Below are 14,215 nucleotides of genomic sequence, written 5' to 3' on the forward strand. Positions count from 1 at the left end.
CTTGCGAAGCAGGTGGCAACGCACTGGCCCCAGGGGCTGGGTGCCCACACCCCGCGGGGAGAGGTGTCGGCGGGAAGCGGGGCCGTGGCTCGGAAGTGTGAACCCTGTGGGGGTCTCCTTTCGGCACCAAAACTGACGCAGCCCGGGGCGGTTTCGATTTTGGAAGAGCTATTCCAAACGAGTTTAAGGGAAGCCGAGGACCTGGCGAGAGCGATGGCTTCCCGGGTTGCGGGTGGCAAAGTTTCTGGAGCCTGCTCGGCCCTGACAGACTGCAGGCCCCAAGCCACTGGGTCTCGGTCCGGGGCTGGCCTGCCCAGCTGTTCGCTGGTGGGAGCGTCTGGTGTGTGTGGCCCAGGTGTGCCATAGGGGACTTGCGAGGGCTGACGCGACCCCCTGGAATACAGAGGTCTGGGAGCGAGAGCCAGCAACCTCCCGTCAGCCAGACCAGGAGGTGATTCGCAGAAGGTCTCACACCTAGCTCTGACCTTTCAGTTGTCCTTTCACAGAGCAGACCACACAGTGAGACCAAGAGCCTTGTCTTTCCAGGTTCTCTTCTTGCTTCAGGCTAACACAAAGGACGAGCCTGAGGAAATGGGGTGTCACTGACACGCCCACACATGGCACCTCTGAGTGTTTCTTTGAAGCTGTAATGTTGCCAACGATTTTGTACTTTTTTATGGGAAATAGGACTTTTCACTTATAAATAACCCTTTGAGATATTTTCTTAAACAGGAATACCTCCCCCAAATCAGTAACAAGTACTCATGTTGGTTGTAAGCGCTAAATGACGGAGTTTGTAAAGCACTTGGCACACATCTGGCTACTTCCTGCAGATATTAGTGCAATGACAATGACTGCAGTTTTATGACTTCTAAATGTTTATGTCTTTGTGAAGCTTTAATTTTTTGAAGGGAGGGTTAAGACAGGGTCTCACTATGTAGTTCAGGCTGGCCTTGAACTCACTATGTAGCCCATGCTGGCCTCAAACTCAGCGATCTGCAGCCCCAATCTTCCTAGTGCTGCAATTACAGATGTGTGCCACTACATCCGATGAAACTTTAGTTCTTGTACATTATTTAAAAACATACTGAAATATTTTTACAATTACAGAAGTTTCAAAAAGTAATGAAGAGTCCTCTACAGCTTCCATTAATGCTAACATTTTACATACTATACTACCGTTATCTAAAGAAATTATTAGAACAATACTATTACTGAGCATTTAAAGTGTCGTTATTTATTTATATTTTTTATTTTGGGGGAATGCACTTTCTGTTTTTTAGAATCCAATCTAACACCCACACATTGCATTTAGTTGTCGTGGCTACTTCATGTCTTGTGTTGTGACAGTTCCTCAGTATTTTCCTTTCTTGACCTTTGCACTTTTGAAGAGTTCAAATGGTGCTTGTCCAGTAATTTGTCATGATTAGATTAAGATTATGCATTTTTATTAATACCACAAAAGTATGTCTGCCCTTTTCAGTTTTTCCCATCAGGGCACGTGATATGATTTACTGCTTGTGATTTTATTTTTATTTATTTTGGGGGGGTACTGGGGATCAAACTCAGAACCTTGCGTTTGCAAGGCAGGTGGTAGAACCACTGAGCTAAATCCCCAGCCCTGCTTGTGATAGTAATTTTGATCATTTGGTTAAGATGGTATCTGCTGGGATTCTCCCATACAAAAGTATTGTTTTACCTGAATTTATATTTAGGAAGACATTTTTAAACTCAGCAATATCATGTCTGCAAAATTTCCCTTCATAAATTTAGCATCCACTAGTGGATCTTGCCTTCAATAATTAATACTGTGAGGTTCTAATTGTGATTTTTCTATTTCTCTCATTCCTTCTGTATTTTTTAATTGTAATTCTTCTATAAGAAGGAGCTGTCCATTTTCCCCATTTATTATTTGTATTCAGCTATTGTAGAAGTATAAACTAAATTAGTTATTTTTCTATTTTATTATTCATTTTATGTCTCAAATTCACCCAGCCTGGATGATTGGGAATTTTTTTCGGGTTGCTTTTTGTACCCTTCTGACAGGCCTCTCTTATTTTTAGAGAACTTCTATTTTTGCACCATAAGGTGCTCCATGCCCTCTTGTATTTTCCCTGCCCCAGACCTGGAATCAGTCACTTCTCCAGGGACCTTGTGATTTCTTTTCTTGGAAAAAGGTATTTAGACACCAAGATATTTGTTGTAGGTGTGCTCATTAATACTGAGTGTTATTGTTTGTAGAGCCTGGAAGAAGGCAGCAGTGTATGTGCATACACACTTATGCATACAATAAGATCTCTATTTCTGTATTTACCTGCGTATTTTTAAAATACAAAGTTCAGCCTAATAACTGATTCTACACTAACATGACTGGATTCATCATAGTTTTGTCTCTTATTTGTAACTTCATTTTCTGACAGTGAAAAACTGGCACTCGTGTTCTGTAAAATATTTATTTGTTCAGTCCTCATATACACTTAAAGTAATTTTGGGATTTCTAACATATATGCTTGAGAGAAACATATAGTGCTGGTATATGTGAAGAATTTTTGTCTTTAGCCTTGTTAGTATTCAGTGAAATATTGTTTTCTGAAATACTCTCCATTTATTTCCATGCTGTTGTTATGCTAGTCATTTATAGTGAGGCTGATCTTATTTTTGATAGTTTATATTTCATTTGGGGTTTCCCCCATGTCATGTTCTTTTAAAATTTATATACAGCAGCATTCACTCTTTGTGATATATAGTTCTTTATAGGTTTTGACAAGTGCATATAGTTGTGCATATGCCACTACAGTCATAGTGGAAGAATAATTCCATATACCAAATATTTTATTATTTTTAAATAATAAAAAAACAAATTCACAGAAATTTGGGGAATTAGGCATTTTTGTGTTTTATTGTCTTTTTTGAAGTATTTTATACAGGTGAGCTCTTAATGTAAATGTACTTTCCTCATGCTTTGACTATATCAGAAATATATTGCATTTTTATAACTGAGAAATCTGGAAATGATGAAATATATTTTTACTCATTATTCAGTCACACTTCTAAATCATGTTTTGATATTAGATTAGTATCTTCTCATAACAACTTATAAATATTTGAGTTATGTATGATCAGATCCACTGCTGAACAACATTTTGTTTCCAAACATGATATGGCAGTTATTTGAATTTTATGTTCTTAGTTTTATGCAGGAATTTAATTTTGTAAAAATAGAAGATGGTAGAGAAAAAAATTTTACATACTGGCTAGAAGGAGAGCAAGAATTGGAAAAATCTTTGGGAAGTTTACGAAGCACATTATCTTCCCTGAGAAATCATTGTTCCTGAAAGAGAAGGTTTTCCTTATATCCACAAAATTCGGGCAGAGGCATGTGTAATTCTGATCTGGAAAAAAATCACTTGGAACTCTAGAAAGAAAGCTGTAAGGTAACAGCAAAAATAAGTGGCATAATTAATAATAAACTGGGAATTGTTAATGTTAGACAAATAATATATTAACATATAATAGACTCATAAATTAACACAAAATGGAAGTGCCCTGTAGTAAAACAGATGCATAGTATGAGCAGACAATTCATAAAAGAAGTAAATGTATAAAAAATCAATCCTATTAGTAATTTAAGGGATTCATTTAAAGCAATTATTAGATACCATTTTTCCTCCATTCAAATGTCTTAAGAAGAATGGAAACACCCACTGTATTTATAGGAATATGGATAGGTGGACTATGTGCTGACTTGCTGATGGAAATATGAAGCAGCATGCCCTTTTTTGGGACATTTGACAATATGTATATTAGAAAATTTAAAAAGTATGACTACTTAGTATTTCCATTTCCAGGCATTTAAAGAATCATAGGTGAAAGTATGGATATATTTGTAAGAAGAGTAATTACACTAGATTTTATAATAGTGGAAAATTAGGATCACCCTTTGTAGCCCAAAATAGATGATTAAATTATGAAGATATGCATAAATGTAAAAAGTTGTAAATAGAAATTGTTACATGGAAACATTTTATAATCCTTTGTCATTCTGATGCAGGATGTATGATATATGGACCTCGAAATAATATAAGGGAAATATCATAACTCATGACCTGCTAGATGTCCAGCACATCAAATTCATGTTCTCTAAAATCAAAGAATATATTCTAGGAACAACAGAGGTTGAGAGTAGGAGAAATTTATTGAAAGATACCTTCTAAGAGAGACAGAAGGGGGACCAGAGAGTGGGTAGCTCACTGACCCTCTTCTCAAGGATGTTTTCTTGAGCAAAGTCACAAGATGAGGTGCATTCATTGTGGAGCAAAACTGTAGTAAACTAATAAGATTATAAGTATAGTAACCTAGGTAATATGGATTAAATGGTAATCAAATGGGGAAGCAAGTGTAGCAAGCATACATGGAATGCACAGGATTTTCTGGAAAGGAATGGGCCCAGAGGTTTTGGTCCCCACCTAAGTTGATTGATACTTTCTTATAATATCAATCACTGCTGTTCATCCTAGGGGAAGTATATGAGTATGGTAGTTCATCTTTTTCTCGAATCCTGGCCTTCAGTGAATGTGCCTCCAGCCACAGTTGTTTTCTGTGCTGAAGGCCCAGCCCTCCCTAACTACCTTATATTTTCTAACTAGCTTAGCTGTCCACCCATTTGAGTTTATTTTCTTTATTGTTACAATGGTTTTTGTTTGTTTCTTTGTTTGGTAATGGTGATCAAACTTGGGTCCTTGCACTTGCAGGCAGTTAGCGAAACCACTGGGCCTTCAGTAGGTTTTTTGTTTTTTTTCAGACAGGGTCTCACTATGTAGTTAAGACTGACCTGGAACTCACTATGTAATCCAGGCTGGTCTTGAATTCACAGTGATCCTCCTGCCTCAGCCTCCCCACTGCTGGAATTACAGGAGTGCAGCGCCACACCTGGCTTTAGTAGTATTTTTAATGAGGGCTCTGTAGTGAACTCTGTTTTCCTCTGAAAATGATTATTTTACCTTTACTTTAAATAATAATTTACTTGGTTTTTTTTTCTAACTTCTCAGCACTTTAAAGTAATCCCTACCTTTGATATTCTGCTCTGATTAAGTTTCCTGCTTTTGTTGTTTTGGTGTATGTGGCTTTTATGGTTTTATTTTTGTTTTATTGTGTGGGCTTTCACACCCAGCTACCTCCCCAACCTCACTCACCCCACCCCCCCTTTGTTGAGAGAAAATCTCCACAAATGTTAAATTGCCTTACATTCCCCTGTCTCAACTTCCTAAAGCCCAGCCCTTGTATCTGTCTTTTATCTCTGGCTTGTTTTTTTTGTTTGTTTGGTTGGTTTTGTTGGCGGGGGATGGAACTCAGGACTTTGGGCTTGCCAGGTAGGGGAGGAGCCACTGAGCTACATCCCTGGCCCCCTGGTTTACTTTGTAAGGTTTTTTCCTTGTCCTTGATGTTCTGTAATTTTCTTTTCATGAATTTAGGTGTTTTATTTTTTATTTATGCGTGGGACATAAGTGCTCTTTCAGTTTGAAATTTAAAATATTTTTAATTCTCAGCATAGTCTGAGTAATTCCTTTTTAACATTTTCTTTACTCTTATTTGTTTTTCAGCCCATCATTTTATCCTTTTATGTGCCTTATCTTCTTTTTAATGTTTTTATCTTTTTATTTCTCTGTTCTCAATGATATCCATTCAGTAATTTTTTTGGCTGTATAGTTTACAGTTTAAATGATCTTTTGAGGTTTTAATGCTAATTTTTTACTTGGTTTATATTCAGATTTGTCTGTTACTGTTTCATAATGGTATCTCATTTTTCAAAGTATATTCCTTCCTTTTTACCTTTGGATATTTGAAAAATAGACATGTGATTTTCTTTTTAGATTACTCTTATCTCTAGACCCTTAGCTATGAAATTTCCTCTCTTGTTAGTTCTGTGGACTGTCTCCACTTCTATTCACTAAGGCAGAAGTTTTACCCTCTTTGTTTCTGGTGCCTAAAAATTTTCTTTCTCTAATTGCGAGCTTGTATCAGACATGAGAACCAAGTTATTAGTGGGTCAGTAGTGAAGGCAGTATTTGTAACAAACACTTGAAAATTTTCAACTGTGAAAGGAAAAAAATAGAATATGTAAAGTAGTGGCTTTAAAAAATTAGTGCGTGTTATTATATACACTAGTGTTTTCATCTTGGCATATTCATACATTTATAAAACAGTTTAATCATTTCCCCCCACTGACCTCTTCTCTTTTTCCTCCTCCTCCCTTGATCCTTGTTTTCTTATTGTCTTTCTACTTTCATATCATTTTTTTCTTTCTTTCTTTCTTTCTTTTTTTAGATGTCCTGGTTTTTAAATTTTTTATTAGTACATATTTGTAGTACTTAATGATTATATTCAGTATGGGAGCTGGTATATGTACATAATATCTTCTTAGATTTTCTCAGGAAAGAGTTGAGTAAGTAGTTCTTAATATTTTAGGGGTGACAGATCTCTTTGAGGGTCTCTTGAAACCAATGGAGTCTGTTTTTCTTATATGTGAACACTTAATTTATATGATCCCTGGGCTAAAACACCATAATTCAGTGGGATTATCCTGGTCAAACATTTTAGTATGGGAGAGATTGTGGCTAGTGAGGTAGCATGAAAGTGTGGTATACAACAGTGATTTTCAAGTTTGGCTAAGCAGTGGGACCTATTATTCACATAAGATCTCATAAGCTGCAGTTTACAAAATAGATGTAAATAAATTTTATCTGGTTGAAGCAAGAGTTGGGTTGGAACCTCCTCACTTTCTGCCCAACAGCATAGCCTTGGAGTTTCTGGAACATTGTTAAAAACCATTGGTGCCACCTGTAGTCCCAGCACTCTAGAAAGCTGAGGCACGAGGATCCAAGTTCAAACCCACTGTGAACAATTCAACTTGTCTCAGAATGAAAAGTACACATAGTGCTCGAGATGTAGCTCAGTGTGAAGGCCTTAGGCTTACTCACCAGTAAAACACACACACACACACACACACACACTCTCTTAAAACACACACACACACACACACACACACACACACACTCTCTTTCTCTCTCTCTCTCTCTCTCTCTCTCTGTTTCACTCTCTCCACTGCCGATAGAGTAGGAACAGAAAGTTATTCAATGTCCAATATAAATGAGGAAATAAAAACTTCAACTGTATACTCCTAATTTTTACAAAAAGGCATATGTACTTACATAGAAAAGGCCCAGAGACATATATTAAAATGTAGAATAGCTACCTAAGGGTGAGGAGATTATTGTTATTTTTATTCTCTTCATTTATTTATATTTTCTAAACACTCTATAGTAATATGCATAACTTTCATAAAGAGAAAAGGATTTTGAATTACATGGTTTCATAAAGAAAAAACAAGCCATTCAAGTTCAGTATTATGTTGAATATGTAGAATAAATTAAAAATCTAATTGTTGACTTTTAAAATGGAAACTGATTTTAAAACATTCTTAAAGGAGTGTTTGCCTTTTAGGTTTTTGTATGAGTGAAGAAGACAGCTGTTGGAAGTGGAAGTGACAAAATATTTTTTAGGATGTTTGAAGATGAAGAAAAAGTGAAATTACGCCGTCTTGAACCAGCTATCCAGAAATTCACTAAGATAGTAATCCCAACAGATCTGGAGAGGTTACGAAAGCACCAAATAAATATTGAGAAGGTGAGCTTTTTCACTTTCTACCATAATAAACTTACATAATGTGCTTTTTATTTGTTGTACATTTCAGCTGAATTGAGATTAGACAAGAGACTTTATTTAAAAAGTCGATTGCCTATTGATTTAGCAATATTACTTATTTTTAAAGTTGATATTTTGGTTCCCCAAATCTAACTCTCATATATTCCTTTTTTAGGAAGGGGTATAAGAATAGTGTCCATACTTTTTAAATTGTACATGCTGAGGTTTTAGTTAGCAGTTAAAATAGTGCACCATATTGTGAAGGTGAGACACTTTGGATAATAGACCTGCTGTGACTTTATTTACTCTACTCTTTAGTGTGTTTTTTGAACCATGAGTATGTACCTGTCAGTAACTCTTAATCCTATTCAGTACACTCATTAAAGTAAGTTATTGTGTGATATGAGCAAATTTACTTACTTCACTACATCTCTTCTTTACTTCTCTTTGAGGAAAGCCCACAATTGAGAAATATTTTCTAGCTGGTTAACAAAATAGGTGGAGGGAAGGCAAACTTGTCTAAGGGTCTATGGTGGAAGTTACATAGAACCTATACTGTCCAGGCTCTGGTGGAGTAGTTGTGACATTTATGGCAATAGCAAGTTTACTGAGTAGTGAGCGCTGATTTGGCATGTTGTCTTATTTGCTATTGCATAGGTCAGTTATCCTTGTTCCTTGAAAAGGACCTCTCCCAGTGTAAATTTTAAGCTGTGTGACTCTAGACTGATTTTTTTTTTTTTTAAGTTTGGGCTAGAGTATTTGGTTATCAAGCCTTTCAGTATAAACACTATTCATCACCTTAGCTCAGTAGCTTGCACAAGAAAAGCAGCAGCTTTTTCTACTATAGATACTATTGTTTTCATACTTAAGACCTTTAAATTTAAAAAGAAAATAGAACATAAGTGCCAAGAAATTCTAAGATGAAAATTTTAGTGCAAATGTGATGGTGTTTCTAAAATTCAGAATTAGTATTTTAATCATCCCTTAATTTCTTTCTCATTCATTAGCAGTGAGTGATGCTGTGATTTTTCAGGATGGAGGCGTTATGCAGTAAACTGGTTATTCTTGTCATGAATGGAAACAAATTAAAGGGTTCCACATTTTGGTTAATTAGAGGGGCTGGTTCTTTTAGTGTTATAACAATATATAAATAGAATTGTTTACTTGTGATTGATCATTTACAAGTGAGAAGTTTGATCAGGTATGTTTCAGAGTCAAGCTATACTGAAGTGCTCGGTTAAGCAGATGATGCAATTTAGTAGATACAGTAAATTGATGCTGAAAGATAGAAACAGATGGATGACTAAGGCCATTTCTTTGTTCTACTTTACCTTTGAGGCTTGGTGTGTCTTAGGCTTCTTTTTTCTTTTTCTTTTTTTTTTCTATACAAAAATGGCTGCTATCATTGTCCTCACATCCTAGCTAAATGTACAGCCCAATTAGTCGTCAGTGGGAAAGCCAGAATTCTTAGGAGAAAGAGAGTAGGGATAAGTTGGTCAATTACTGATTTGATTAGTTGTGCCAAATATCATAAGAAAGTCATACAAGAATTAATTACATCATCCCCCTCTCTGCCTGAACATTTTTCTTTCCATATTTTGTGAAATTTTTACTTATTGTGAAATTTTTGGACATTATAAGAATAAATATAGTTTACAGTGTAGGTAATAGTGTTAAGCCAAACAGTTAAACTCATTTTGATTGGTTTTATAAACTATCCTCAATTATTGTGCTATCTGTAGGATTTCTAATATATTTGTGAAAGTAAATTTTTATCTAGATAAAATTGAATAGCATATCTTAATAGACATGTTATAGCAATGTAAAAACATTTAGAAGCAGCAGTGCTTACTCCAGACAAAAGAGTTCAGGATGAAGTTTGGACTCCAGGTGTCTGTCAGTGCCTCACTGTCAAAAAGGCATATTCTTCTTGGGGAAAAGATGTAGAAAGATAAAATATTAATTATGCTGGCCATCAGTCATCCAATATGAATTTAAAAGAAGAAAGTCAGACTGAAGGGAAATTGAAGGTAAGCCTTCAGTGGAGTGATTCTGCAACATCTGAAAACAATGAGAGTAGTGTGCTGTGGACACCTGGGATTGTATTCCATAGGTCCTTCAGCATTGCATTTTATTACACATGATAAATTTTATTAACATGTAATCCTCAAATTTGAACTATTAGCACTCAGCTTTCATGGCTAGTGTAAGATAGACTTAAGCATAGTTAATAGAAACAGCAAGATAATAAGCTTGGAACATAGTTCTTTTTGTTTCATATCGTAGGGATTTAGAGGAAAACTTACTGTGTAGCACATATGCAATATTACATCATTATGTATATTATTAAGTATTAGTATATAGTTAAGATGCAAGTAGGAAAAATCTTGAAACTTATGTATTAAATAAGGTAGAGTTTCTTTTTTCAATTATTTTACTTCTGTCGTTAGTCTCTCAAGAAGAGTGCCGGAGCTTCAGTGGCAGCTCAAGTTCTAAAGATCCAGGTTCTTTTTCTCTTGTTCTCCCATCCTATACTTGTTTCTACTATCTTCTCTACTCTAGCATCAGCTGTCCCATGCACATTCCCCTTAGATGGCATACCCAGAATTATACATTTTCTAACTATGTTCTTTTTTCTCTCAAGTGCACCCATACACATCCTCTCTTCTTAAAAAGATAATACTACTCTTCTTTTATGGAAGTAGTATCATATCATGTCTCTGTGGTATTACTTTTTTTTTTTTCTTCTGGTACCAGGGATCAAATTTGGGACCTTGCATTTGTGAGGCAGGTGGCAGAAGCCCTGAGCTAAATCCCCAACCTAGTTTTAGTTTTTTTTTGAAGACTCTTATACTGATTTCCATAATGATTGTACTAATTTACATTCCAACGAATCAATGTAAAAAGTTCCTTTTGCCTGCAGCTTGCCCAGCATTTATTATTATTACTGTATTTGATTTTTTTTTTTTTTTTTTTTTTTTTTTTTTTTTTTTTTTTTTTTTTTTTTTTTTTTTTTTTTTTTTTTTTTGAGACAGGTTCTCATTATGTAGTTCAGACTGCCCTGGAACTCACTATATAGCCCAGGCTAGCCTCGAATTTGAAGCGATCCTCCTATCTCAGCCTCCCAAGTGCTCGGATTATAGGCATGTACCAACCACTATGCTCGATTTCTTGATGATAGCCATTCTTTCTGAAGTAAGATGGTATCTCAATGTTGTTATGTTGTTTTAATTTGCAGTTCTGTTAGCCAGAGAAGTTTTTGTTTTGTTTTGTTTTGTTTGTTTGTTTTGTACCGGGGATCGAGCTCAGGTCCTTGCGCTTGCGAGGCAGTCACCAGAACCACTGAGCTAAATTCCCGGCCCCTAGCCAGAGACTTTTTAACATTTTTTCATGTATTTATTAGCCATTTGTTCTTAATTTTCTGAAAAGTGTCTTGATTTCAATTGCCATTTTTTGGGGGGGTACTGGGGATCAAACTCTGGACCTTGTGCTTGTTTGCCAGGCAGGTGCAGGGCCACTGAGCTAAATTAAATCCCCAGTCCTCAGTTGCCCATTTTTTGATTGGGTCTTTTATTTGGGGCGAGATCTAATTTTTTTTCATTCTTTATATATTACACATATTAGTCCTTTGTCTGAGGAATTGGTGGCAGATTTTTTCCCCATTCTATAGGTTGTCTCTTTATTTTGTTTCCTGTTTAGAAACTTTTAAATTTGACATGATTCTATTTATTGATTTTTAATGTTATTTGTTGTGTAATTGGAGTTGTTCAGAAAGATATCACGTATGCTCCTATCATCAAGCATTTTAACTATTTTATCTTCTCACAGATTTTGATACAAAATTTAGGTCTTTGATGTGTTTTGATTTTTGCTTAGAGCATGAAGAGAGATACGAGTCTCTAGATTCAGTCTTCTGCATGTGGATAGCCAGTTTTTAGCAAAACACCATTTGATAAATAAGCTCTTTTTCTTCTGGCATACAGTTTTGGCCCCTTTGTCAAGGATCAGAGAGCTGAATGTACCTTGGGTTGTTTCTGCATCTTCTATTCTGTTCCATTAATTTGCATGTCTGTTTTTATGTCAGTACCATGCTGTTTTTAATCACTGTAGCTTTTTAACTTGAAGTCAGGAATTTTGATGCCTCCTGCTTTGCTCTTGTTGCTCAGGATAACTTTTGCTATTCTGGGACTCTTCTGGTTCCATATGAATTTTAAGGTTTTTTTTCCCTAAATCTGTGAAAATTGCTATTGGTGTTTTGCTTGCAGTTGCATTAAATTTGTATATCAGAAGTATGGACATTTTGACAATGTACTGGTTCTGCTTATCCAGGAATAGCAGATGTATTTCCATTTTCTGATGTCCTCTTTAATCTTCTTGTTCAGAAAACTTATTTTCATTATAGAGGTCTTTCACTTCCTTGGTTAGATTAAGTCCTAAATATTTACTTTTTCTTGATGCTGTTGTGAATGGAATCAGCTAGCTCCTTCTAAAAGTGACTCACCAATCAATCAAATGTTATCTGATTTTGGGTTGCTAGCCTCTCCTCTGGAGTTGGATTCCACGTTCATCTTGTCTTGAATGAAGAATTGAACAAAACAAGCATAAAGAAAGTTTATTTGAAAAAGTAAAAGTGAAAAGTGAGAGAGAAACTGGCTCTGCAGAACAAGCTTTGGCTGAGTAAGAGAAAAAAGCAAGATAAAGTTACACCCTGGAGAATAAAGGGCCAGCTATGGTGGAGAAAGCCATGATAACCCGCATATTTTGGCATCTGAGTCCTTTTATACTGTCCAAGTCTCAAGGAAACCCATGAGAACTTCTGCATACAGGACCTGAGAGGAGGTGCTGGGATCCCACACCAGCTCATTGCAGGTCTAGGCTATCCTATCAGAAACCTGCTCAAGTTCTCCAGAGAAGTCCACGTTCAGGGCTTTGGGAGCTGTTCTGTTGTAATTAACAGGTTAGGCCTCTTCCGCAGCCAGCTTTGCCATGCCCTAATCTCCTAGGTTAGTATTGTTTTCCTAATTTCTTTATCTGTGAGTTATATTGGTGTACAGTAATGCTGTTGATTTGTGTGTGTTGATTTGTATGCTACTACACTTCTGAATTTGGTTATTAATTCTGGGAGTCTTGTTGGAATATGTTTCCTCTTCTATGTAGAGGATCATGTTATCTGCAAATAAAGATAATTTGATTTTTTTCTTTTCCTATACCTGTCGCAGGTGCAGAGATAGTGGAACTTCCTGCCTTGTTCCTGATCTTAGAGGGAAAACTTTGTTTTTTTCCATTTAAAATCATGTTGGCAGTAGCTTTATCATACATAGCTTTTGTCAGATTGAGATAAGGTTCATCTAAGTCTATTTTTGTTAGGGTTTTTTAAAAATCATGAATGGATTTTGGATTTTATCAAAGACTTTTTCTGAATCTATTATGATCGTGTGATTTTTGTCCTTGCTGCTGTTTCTGTGATGTATTACATTTATTGATTTGCATATGTTGAACCATCCCTTCATCCCTGGGAGGAATCCTACTTTATCATGTTGTATGATCATTCTTTTTTTTTTTTGTTTTTTTTTGTACTGGAAATCAAACTCAGGACCTTGTGTCTGTGAGGCAGGCAGTGGAACCACTGAGCTAAATCCCTGGCCTCTGATCTTTCTGATGATTTGTTTTATTCTTTTCGCCGGTATTTTTCAAGTATGTTTGCATTTATGTTAATTCAAGAGATTGGCTTGTAGTTCTCTTTTTTGGTTGGGTCCTTTTCTGATTTTGAAATGAGGATAATGCTAGCTTTCAGGAATGACTTTGGGAGAATCCCTTTCAATTTCATTAAAAAGTTTGAGGAGTATTGGCATTAGATACTGCCCAAAGGTTGTCCCCCACCACCCCACCCAAAGTTATTATAGGATAGAATTCAGTGGAGACCTACTAGGTCCTGGACTTTTCTTATTTGGTAGGTTTTTTATTATTGCATCAACTTCATTGCTTGTTACTGGAATATTTTGTATTTTTATATTTTCTTGATTCAGTTTTGATAATTCATCTCTATCTAGAAATCTAACCATTTCTTTTAACTTTTTCAATTTATTAGACCACAGGTTTTCAAAGTACTAATGATCTTCTAGATTTCAGACATTGCTGAAATTTCAATTTCACCTTTTTCATTTCTAATTTCATTGATTTGAGTCTTTTTTCTCCTTTTGGTAAAATTAGATAGGATTATTTTGTTCTTTTAAACAAACTCTTCTACTCTTTGTTTTATTTTATTTTTTTGTGGTACCAGGGATCGAACTCAGGTCCTTGCGCTTGCCAGGCAGGCCACCAAACCACTGAGCTAAATCCCCGGCCCACTCTTTGTTTTATTGATTATATTTTTTGTCTCAATTTCATTGGTTTCTGCTCTAATCTTACAATTTCCTTTCTTATACTAGGTTTGGATTTGGATTGTTCTTGTTTTTCTTTTGTGTGTGTTTGTGTGTGTGTGTGTGTGTGTGTAACTATCATTATAGGTTTTAAT

The 14,215-nt window shown here is 35.7% G+C and overlaps 1 protein-coding gene across 3 annotated transcripts in view; it reads left to right on the plus strand.

Moving 5' to 3' along the window:
• The window catches only part of Stx17 (syntaxin 17), a 65,535-nt gene that overhangs the window by 103 nt on the left and 51,217 nt on the right, over positions 1-14,215 (plus strand). The window contains exons 1-2 of one of the 3 annotated variants that reach the window (XM_010614372.2): positions 26-355; positions 7,501-7,683. In XM_010614372.2, coding sequence (XP_010612674.1) covers positions 7,561-7,683 — 123 coding nt within the window. In that variant the 5' untranslated portion in view covers positions 26-355; positions 7,501-7,560. Of the gene's footprint in view, positions 1-25; positions 356-3,219; positions 3,435-7,500; positions 7,684-14,215 lie in introns of those variants that run through there. The other 2 variants (XM_010614371.3, XM_010614370.2) reach the window with 2 other exon arrangements.

Source organism: Fukomys damarensis, unplaced genomic scaffold (assembly GCF_012274545.1).
Source record: "Fukomys damarensis isolate Sample0158 unplaced genomic scaffold, DMR_v1.0_HiC HiC_scaffold_36, whole genome shotgun sequence".
NCBI classification, from domain to species: domain Eukaryota; kingdom Metazoa; phylum Chordata; class Mammalia; order Rodentia; family Bathyergidae; genus Fukomys; species Fukomys damarensis.